The sequence below is a fragment of the Mustela erminea genome, chromosome 4, assembly GCF_009829155.1.
Source record: "Mustela erminea isolate mMusErm1 chromosome 4, mMusErm1.Pri, whole genome shotgun sequence".
NCBI classification, from domain to species: domain Eukaryota; kingdom Metazoa; phylum Chordata; class Mammalia; order Carnivora; family Mustelidae; genus Mustela; species Mustela erminea.
The window spans coordinates 128415307-128425439 of NC_045617.1; the positions used below are offsets into that span (position 1 = coordinate 128415307).

General features: G+C 41.4%; 1 protein-coding gene across 4 annotated transcripts in view; it reads left to right on the forward strand.

The window, feature by feature from the left end:
• The window catches only part of C4H6orf201 (chromosome 4 C6orf201 homolog), a 29825-nt gene that overhangs the window by 1093 nt on the left and 18599 nt on the right, over window positions 1–10133 (forward strand). For all 4 annotated transcript variants that reach the window (XR_004285189.1, XR_004285188.1, XM_032341000.1 and 1 more), the window contains exon 2: window positions 7211–7409. Coding sequence is in view for 2 of the 4 variants with exons in the window: in XM_032341000.1 (XP_032196891.1) it covers window positions 7211–7409 (199 nt within the window). In the remaining 2 variants the exon portion in view is untranslated. The remainder of the gene's footprint in view (window positions 1–7210; window positions 7410–10133) is intronic.

A 10133-nucleotide genomic window follows, 5' to 3' on the forward strand; every position in this document is an offset into this window, starting at 1 on the left:
GTGCCCATGGACTTTAGAAAGCAAAGTAGCAGCTGCCACAGTGATTAAGACACAAGTCATGGGTAGGAAGGTTTGATGGCAAATTTGTCCATTTGTATTCTGGTTAGTCCTTGGTCCCTGAAAACACAGTTTTATGAATTGACCCCAACATCTAGATTACACTAACAATTACATAAAAATAATCAAGGAAAATATAACGAACCTACTAGAAGTGATACATGTCATAGATAGGCAATTCACAAGATGAAATGCAAATTATCAATAAGCACGAAAAATGTTCAAACACTCTGGTAATGGAGGAAGTAGAAAATAAATCAAGGTGCTATTTTTTAGGCCATCATACTGCTCAAATCTTGAAAGATCAATTGTGATGAACAAGTGGGGAAATTAATACCCTCACAATCAGTATTATCATGCTTATTGATTCAGACTTTTTTTGAAGATAATTTGAAAGTCTTTGTCAAAATTTAAAATGTATGTTACTGACTTATTAAATGGGTTGAACTTGGCAAAGAGTAAGTAGAAAATAATTTTCATTTTTCTCACAACGTTCCTCTTTGGCCCATTCTCTTGCTCTTTGCTCATCACCTTTGGGTGAAGTTACGAGCAGACCTTACAGCTTTCCTGGTCATGCTCATTCAGATAACAAAAAGTCCACTCTAGTGTCCAAATTCCAAACACCTCAACCAGAGTAAAAACCTCCCTGCTCCCTACTCCTGTGACATGGTGGGGCCTTTTATTTTATTTTTTTTCTTTTTCTCTATGGCTCCTTCCCTGCTCCCTGGCTGATACTGGGTCAACAAGGGTGAGGGTAGGAAGAACTGAAAAGACTTCCTTGACTGTGAAATATCAAATTGTCACCAGTCATTCGTACCTTCTAGGGATGGCAGCTTTCCAAAGCTGGCTTCTTTTTTCCTGGGCATTTGGTGGGTTCCCTTGCTGGAGATCTCTCATTCACTCAGCCCCCTGCTGACATTTCCCCTCTCCCATCCCCACCCCTGCCCCAGCTTCGGTAGGCTGTGCTCCCAACGTATTTCAGTGGAGATTGCCGCACTGGTTGGCCGAAGCCCTCTTGAGAGCCTATTCAAGATGACTCAAACTCACCCATTTTGAGGGGTTTGCATAAAGCATGTAGAAAACTTGACCCCTTGTCCTTCACACCTTCACCCAGCTGGTGGAAATGGAACTGGCTCCCAACACTGATCTCTGTCCCTGTGGCCACAGGCAGCTGTGCTCCTAGCCAATTATCTTATACTCTGAGGTGTTAGGGTTGAACTGCATCCCCCAAAATGATATGTTGAAGTCTTAACCCCCCAGTATCCCAGGGTGTGAATTCATTTGGAAATAGGGTCTTGAGAGAGGTGCAGATGTAATTAAGATGAGATCAGATGGGAGTGGGGTAGGTTCCTAGTCCAACACGACTCTCCTTGTAAGAGGACAGAGATACAGACGGAGGAGATGGCCCTATGGCAACAGAGGCAAAGACTGGACTGATGCTTCTGCAAGTCAGGATAACACCAGGAATTGCAGCAAATACTAAAACCTAGGAAGAGGCAAGGAAGAATTCTCCCCTAGAGGTTTCAGAGCGAACAGGGCTTGATTTCGGACTTCCAGGCTCCAGAACTGGGAGAGAATACATTGTTGGTTTTAAGCAACCCAGATTGTGACACTTCACTATGGCAGTCCTAGGAAATGAACACATCAGGCATTAGGGGACACAGCCCAGCTCCCCAACTGTTTTTTTTACTTATTTATTTACTTGTTTGCTTTTTTATTACTATTATTTTTTTAAATTTAAAGTTAGGCCACTAACTTTAAACCAAGATTGGTTTTGGGAGTAGAATTTAGTGAATCATCATTTACATGTAACACCCAGTGCTCAACACAAGTGTCTTCTTTAATGCCCACCCCCCATCTAGCCCACCCCTCCCCCACCTCCTCTTTAGCAATCCTCTTAACTATGGTCTCTTATGTTTTGCCTCCCTTTTTTTTTTTTTCAAAGATTTTATTTATTTATTTTATAGAGAGAGATTGGGAATAAGCAAGTGAGTGGAGGGGCAAAGAGGGAGGGACAGGGACAAGCAGACTCAGTGCTGAGTAGGGAGCTTGACGTGAGCCTTAATCTGGAGACCCTGAGATCCTGATCTGAGCTAAAATCAAGAGTCCAGTGGTCAACCAACTGAGCCACCCAGGCACCCCTTCCTCTCTGTTTTTATCTTATTCTATTTTTCCTTCCCTTCCCCTATGTTCATCTGTTTTGTTTCTGAAATTCCACATACGCGTGAAATCGTATGATTTTCGTCTTTCTCTGAAAGACTTATTTCGTTTAGCATAGTACCCTCTAGATCCATCCACATTGTTACAAATGAAATGGAAAAAGATTTCATTCTTTTTCCATTGTACATGTATGCCACACTTTCTTTATCCACTGTCGGTAGTGCTGCTGTAGACATTGGGGTGTAGGTGCCCCTTCAAATCAGCACTTTCGTATCCTTTGAGTAACTGTCTAGTAGTGCAATTGCTGACTTGTAGAGTAGCTCTACTTGTAACTTTTTGAGGAACTGCCATATTGTTCTTCAGAGTGGCTGCACCAGTTTGCATTCCCACCAACCTTTTCTCCACAGCCTCGCCAACATTTGTTGTTCCCTGTCTTGTTAATTTTAGCCATTCTAACTGGTATAAGGGGGTATCTCATGGTGCTTTTGATTTGTATTTCTCTCGACCAAGTGATGTGGAGCTTTTCTTCATGTATCTGTTGGCCATTTGTGTGTCTACTTTGGAGAAATGTCTATTCATGTCTTCTGCTCATTTCTTGACTGGATTTTTGTTTTTTGGGTGCTGATTTTGATGAATTCTTTGTAGATTATGGTTACTAGTCCTATATCCAATATACCATTTGCAAATATCTTCTCCCATTTCATAGGTTGCATTTTGGTTTATTGATTGTTTCCTTCACTGTGCAAAAGCCTTTTATCTTGATGAAGTCACAATAGTTCATTTTTGCTTTTATTTCCCTTGCTTCCAGTGATGTGTCTAGTAAAAAGTTGCTATGGCCAAGGTCAAAGAAGTTGCTGCTTCTTTTTCACCTGTAGGATTTTGAGGGGTTCCTGTCTCACAGTTAAGCTTTTCATCCATTTTGAATTTATTTTGCGTATGGTGTTAAGAAAGTCGTCCAATTTCACTCTTCTGCATGTGGCTGTCCAATTTTCCCAACACCACTTGTTGAAGGGACTGTCTTTTCCATTGGATATTCTTTCCTGCTTCGCCAAAGATTAGTTGACTGTAGAGTTGTGGGTCGCAGGTCATTCTCTTAAAGTACCTTCATCTGCCAAGGGGGAGGAGAGGTGCTACAGTGCACAGCATTACAACAACTCAGCCTAAAGAAATCCTCACATGCCTTAAAGAATGTTTAGCTTTTTCTTGTTTGTTTGTTTTTTTAAGATTATATTTATTTGTCAGAGAGACAGCACAAGCAGGGGGAGCAGCAGGCAGAGGGAGAAGCAGGCTCCTAGCTAAGCAAGGAGCCCAGTGTGGGACTCAATCCTAGGACCTTGGGATCATGATCTGAGCCAAAGGAGCTTAACTGACTGAGCCACGCAGGCATCCCATGTTTAGCAATTTTTTTTTTTTAAATAAATAGGTATGCTGTACATAGGTAAGAAATTCCCATCTACGAGATTTTCCTCAGACTGTGTGGCCTTAGGACAAAACTGAGACAACATAAAAACTCACATTTTAACCTCCCATTACATACTTATGCCCTTTGACTTAGAAGTTCCCCTTCCAGTTAGTGTCCTAGAGAAATTCTTGCACCTGTGCACACAGATGCAGGAAGGAGTGTGTGTGCTGAAGCATTGTTTATCATGGTGACAGATTATAAATAGCTTCATGTCATTCAATGGCAGAACAATTAAATAACGGATGCATCTGTATTGAGGAATACTATTAAAAAGGAAGCTGATGTTTAAATATTTACAAAACACACTGTAGAATATTAATAAATAAGCTGCAAAATAAGCAACACTGATTCCATTTATACCAAAAGAAGACTGTATACCTGTACATACAAACATGTGTGTACACGCAGAGGGAAGAGTTCTGGAAGGGGACATATTCCAGCCCTTGGCTACCTCTGGAGAAAGAGGAATGACATGTTTCCTTTAACTATGTATACTACTTCAAGTTGTCTGACTTTATTCTGATGGAAATTTATCCTGTACTTTTGCAATTAAATGCAGTTTTACCATTGAATATGCATTCAGTGTTTATGTTAGGTAGCAGAATCAGGTTTTGACTTTCTCGTGATATTTCAGTTATATGTTGATTTCAGTTTTGTTCCCTTAGCCTGCCAATGGAGACACTGATAGATATTGATACACCTTTAGCCCCTGGGAGTGTTCCTGCCAGGTAAAACTGCCGCTCCTGAGCACTGAGATGGCTTTGTTTCAGAGGGGTTGGGCCGCAGGACTCCTCACTGTGGTCGGAAGTCAGTTGAAAGTGAGTGACGTAGCTGAGGTGAACGGCATTCTCAGGCAAAAATGTCTCCTCAGAGTCCTGTGTCCTTGAAGGACCCGGGCCTGAGGCAGAATCCAGTCATTGAGGGGACATTAGCCTCTGAGACCTTGAATTCTTCACTCAAAGGCTGTTTCATTTCCAGAATGCCATTTCCAGTGATTGCCTTGATCTGCAAGAGATGACCCCATTTCTCACACTTTCATCCATCAGATCATGAATTCAATAATGGATACCAGTGGCTCCCTGCTACATGTCTAAAGCCTCTGTCTAGTCGAAATTTCACCTGGCCTTAAAATGGGTTTTATTTCTTCTCACGCCAGCCCCAGCTGCACCTGCCAGGGAGCTTTGCCTGCATTAGACTGTATTTATTACCCAGAGCCATCAGAAGAAAAAAAAAAAAAAAAGAGAGAGAGAACTAAAAATTTATAGTTAGAAACACAGGGTCTTTTTTTTTTCTGGATTTTAAATAATAGGAAGTTAAATCATACGAACAACATAAAATGAGGAATGAGGAGCCATTATACTATATGCGTTTAGATCTACCGTGCCCAGATAGCCGCCCGCCAAACATCACAAGCATCTGTGAGTGACCCTCTTCCTCCTCACCCCGCGTCCCAGCACGGCAGCGTAAGGAGCTATCCTGAGATCATGTTAGTATTGGTTCTATGATGTTTTTTAAAGACTGTCCAAACCAATGTTTCAATGACTGGCACCAAACCAAAAACTAGAAAGTGGGCAGAAGTTTAAAGATTTTGTATGTTGTTTTTAATGCTTAAGAAGATGACTCTCTTGGCTAATTCACTGCTCCCCACACCCCCGACCCCAGATGCTTCAGGAGGCTGCTTAACTGGATATAGGGAAGGACGAGGCAGGTGGGAAGAGTGGTTTCCAAAAGAGTGAGTGGGCTGGGGAAGGAGACCAGTGGGGCAGCTCTCGAAGCAGTGTGTGCATGTGTCTGTGTGTGTGTGCACGCGCACACATGCGTTGTTCACAGTCTGGCCGGCCACCGAGGGCCACCAAATCCACGACTTCCGTGTGTAGACTGGAGAAGACAATTATGATATCTGAAAGCAACAAATCATTTTAAAGCCTGAAGTTCTAAGTTACTTATTTTTACTGCCTCTGGTAAATACACACACACACACACACACACACACACACACACACACAGGCTTGTGTACTTGGCTCAGGTACTTGTGTACCTGATCTATGCTGATTTGTTTTGTGATTACTAATTCCTCCACCCATTCTTCTGTCCATCCATCTGCCCATCTCACATGTATTGCCCTCAGCACATTAAAATAAGAAATATAAAACCATCCAAGTAGCTCACAGTCCAATATACCTAAAATGTCACTATAAATTGATATTCAATATTATTATACTTCCAATAATTTCTATTTTAATTAAGTTTTATTTATTTAAGTGATCTCTACACCCAACACAGGGCTCAAACTTTCGACCCCAAGACCATGGTCTTCTGACTGAGCCACCTCCTCCAATAATTTCTTGAGGCATCAAAGACCTGAACTGGGTTAATTAGTTCAGTTTAATAGTAACTTCAGCTTTGAAATTCTGACAACCAAAGCAGAACATATGTTCTTCCTATGATTCCAATGCCTGGGAGAGCTTCTGGGTGCCCTGCTGAGGGATCCTGAGCTAATATACTACTTCTAAGAGTAGTAGGTAGAAGCTGTCTGGGCCAGGCTTGAGACCGCTGGGCAGGAGCCCCAGATTCCAGCCCTGTTTTTGACTCACTTGGAAGGATTTTCAGGCCTCTAAGGGTCAATCTATTAATCATGACATCATTTAGTCAGATTGCCCCGTGGTTCAATTCTTGGTTCGTTGGCGTCTGTGCCAATTACCCTGTCCAGTAGAGACCATCAGTGGTTCAGTATGAGAAACAAGGGAGGCTGGACGAGTTCTGATCTAATTTCTGATCTAATTTCTGTTGTAATTAAAATGCAATTTTATCATTGAAAATGCATTCAGTGTTTCCTGAATCCCTGGGGCTCAACTCCTCTTCCTGTGTTAGGTTGATGACAGTGTCTTAGTTTCTCATACACCCAGATGGATTGCAGAGCCATGCACAAAGCAGCCTGAACACTGACTGTTGATCCTCTGATCATTACCAGTTGGCAAAGAAAAAGCTTACACTACAGTGTAAGTCAGTTATGTCACTAAATCCATAGTGTAGTTCTACTGACTCCTTTCCCTTCCCTTCCTTTTGGTAACAGGGCTGTCTTGATGAAGGATTCAGGGTATTGAATCACATTCTGGCACAAGCTCTTGGTCCCATGAGAGGAGCATTTGGTTAGGGGCCAAATGAGGTCAACGTGAAGCCATGCATGGATGTAAATGCAGAGTGTGGTTAACATCTCCGAAGATAGAAATAATTGTGCAATCAATTGTAATTAATTTGAGAATCAGGCACAAATTGTTTAAATAGACTTCAGTATTCGTGCTGGTTTGTATGTTCATTCACTCATTCATTTACTCTGCAGTCTATTAGATGTCCAGGACCAGGCTCGGGTCTAAGTGGAGCTCAGTAATGCTTTTGCAGTGAAGGCATGGCAGTTCAATAGTAATTATGAAGTAGCATAAATACTCTTTCTCAAATGAGTGCCATGTTACTCTTGCTATGCAAACATGGAAAGGCACGCTGAATCACAGTAAATGTTTCTTCTATTACTAGGTCAGAATTCTGAATTCTCTGGCTTAGAAAGGATCTTAGCAAGACACCAGTTCCCAAAAGAGATTAATGTGACCCCGAAGCCAAGTAGCATGCCCCTGTGGAAAAGGAAATCCATCAACAACTCGAATCGAGGGTGGAAAAAATGCTACTTGTGGAATAAAAACTTGGAGGTACCTCCAATGTCGACCATAGCTGTCAGGTAGGTGTCTAATTTTTGTCTGCTGCCGACATATTTAGAGATATACAGGGTGACCACAGACTCTATTTATGCCTGAGCTAAATAAATGACTTAATGTGGTCTTTGAGATACATGATAGGCTTGAGAGCAAGTATGGCTGTTAAAGCACATAAGCCCCATTTTCACACAGCCAAGTGTCTGGAGGAGTCTTCAGTCAGAGAAAACTCAGGGACACAGGAGTGGGTGTGTGTCCCCCAAGAACCATTGCATTGCAGGTTGGTGAGCAGAGATCTAGCAGGGCTGGAATGGGATTCTTGGAGAGCGACCCAACACTGAGCTATGGCCCTTTTATGCTGCATGAGTCAGGAAGCAGGAGCTCATCCCCAGCATGCCCAAGGGCCCAGGATCCAGTAGCTTTAATAGCTTCACTTGGTCTGTCCTCTGCCAGATTTTACATGGACAGAAATGGGAGCCATTTCAGGGTCTTCAAAAGAGGGCTGACGAGATCTGATCCGAAACCTCCCTGGCCTGTTGGGGAGCGAGGGTGGTAGCAGTTGTGGGGTGGTGGGCATCAGACCAGGTGTTAACAGTGGGGATGTGGAATTGCCTGACACTTGAAGTTATAAGCTTTGGGGCACTTGGGTGACTGAACCAACGTTCAGCATCTGACTCTTGAGTCTGGCCGGGGTCATAGTCTCGGGGCCCTGGGATCGAGCCCCATGTCTGGCTCTGTGCTGGCTGTGGAGCCTGCTTGGGATTCTCGCTCTCCCTCTCCCTCTGCCTTCCCCCCGGTTCCTGCACACGCACTCTCTCTCTAGAAAGAAAGAAAAAAAAAAAAAAAAAAAAGAAAGGAAAAAAAAAGAAAAAAGCAAGTTATAAGCTTTGGTTCCTTGGCAAATTATCTTTGTTGGTCTGCTTCCTTCAGTAATTATGCCAGACAGATGATGTCTCCATATTTGTTTCTTTAGTATTGCTGTACGTGTTGCTGTACAATACCTAATAAAGGATTTCTAGTTAGTCCTTAGTGGGTATTCAAAACATGTTGCCAGGCTGACAGGAGAAATATGTAATTTGCTATAAAGACAGAGTTCTCTCTGCTTTGAGGGTGACAGACCCAGGCAGAGACATCCAGCTCATGAATTTGCCTGTAGTAGACACTCCTACTGTGGTTATTGTTCTATGGAAATAATTTCCTTGTCTATTTTTGTACCCTAGTATTCTCAGTGGCATAACTTGACAATTTGACTTAAAAATCCACCTTCAAAGAAGATACATTATAAAAAAAATTAGAACAGTAGTATTTTCTCCTTGGACAATACAAGGAACTAAATTTATATCTAGATTAAGGGTATAAGTTATTTTAAGTGATGATTCCTGATGACTTAAGATTATTTAACCATACTTTAGAGGCCTATAAAAGAGAAAAAAGCAATTTCACAATCGTGGGAAGTTTATACACCTCAATTTCAGGCCATAATGTCTTGACATGAACTAATATATTTTAATTTACATCCTAGTTTGTTTGGTTTCTGAAAAGATAGCTTGATTGTTAGAACATAAGAAATGATATATTTTTTCACTTTCTCTTCTATGAACATTCATTGGCTTTCCTTAAAAAAGTTAGGACTCATAAAAGCAGGCATCCTTTACTTGTTCTTCACATTAGGGGAAAATAATTATTTTGTTGGCTGTTGGTTTTTGCAGGTTACTTTTAATCAGTTTGAAGAAGTTCGTGATTATGGCTGGTTTGCTTAGTTTTTATCATAATGGATACAAAAGCTTTCTCTCTATCCATCAAGTTGATAGTATTTATCTTTACTATTAATATGGTGAATTGTATTGTTTTTAAAAATATTATCACGGAAGAATGTACACAACATAAAATTTCCTATTTTCCCCATTTTTAAAATGTGTACAGTTCAGTGGCATTAAGTACATGCACATTGTTGTGTAAACCATCATTGTCCATTTCCAGAAATTTTTCATCTTCCCAGAGTGAAGCTCTGTCCCCACTGAACACTCACTCCCTATTCTCTCATCCCTCCAGCATCTGGCAAACATTATTTTACTTTTTGTCTCTATGGATTTGCCTAATCTAGACCCCTCAATAAGTAAAACCATACAGCATTTGTCCTTTTGTGTCTGCCTTATTTCACTTGCATGTTTTCAACGTTCATCCATATTGAAGCCTATGTCAGAAGTTCCTTCCTTCTAAAGGCTGAATATTCCATTGTCTGTATATAACACAGTGTTTTATCCAAACAAAAACCCCCCACCATTTACTGAAAATGTCATCCTTTCCCTGTTGAATGGTCTTGGCACCCTTGTCAAATCATTTGATCATCAAAAACATTTGAAAAAAAATAAAAAATAAGGGCGCCTGGGTGGCTCAGTGGGTTAAGCCTCTGCCTTCAGCTCAGGTCATGATCTCAGGGTCCTGGGATCGAGTCCCGCATCGGGCTCTCTGCTCAGTGGGGAGCCTGCTTCCTCCTCTCTCTCTCTCTGCCTGTCTCTCTACCTACTTGTGATCTCTGTCAAATAAATAAATAAAATCTTAAAAAAAAAAACCAACATTTGACCACATATGCAAAGATTTGTTCTAGTCCATTGTTTATGGGTCTGTCCTTATGCCATGCCACACACTGTGTGTGTATGTGTGTGTGTGTATAATTATGTTATATATTATTCCATATTGGAGGTCCAATATTTGACATGTAAATGTTTATGATTGTTATATCTTCTTGC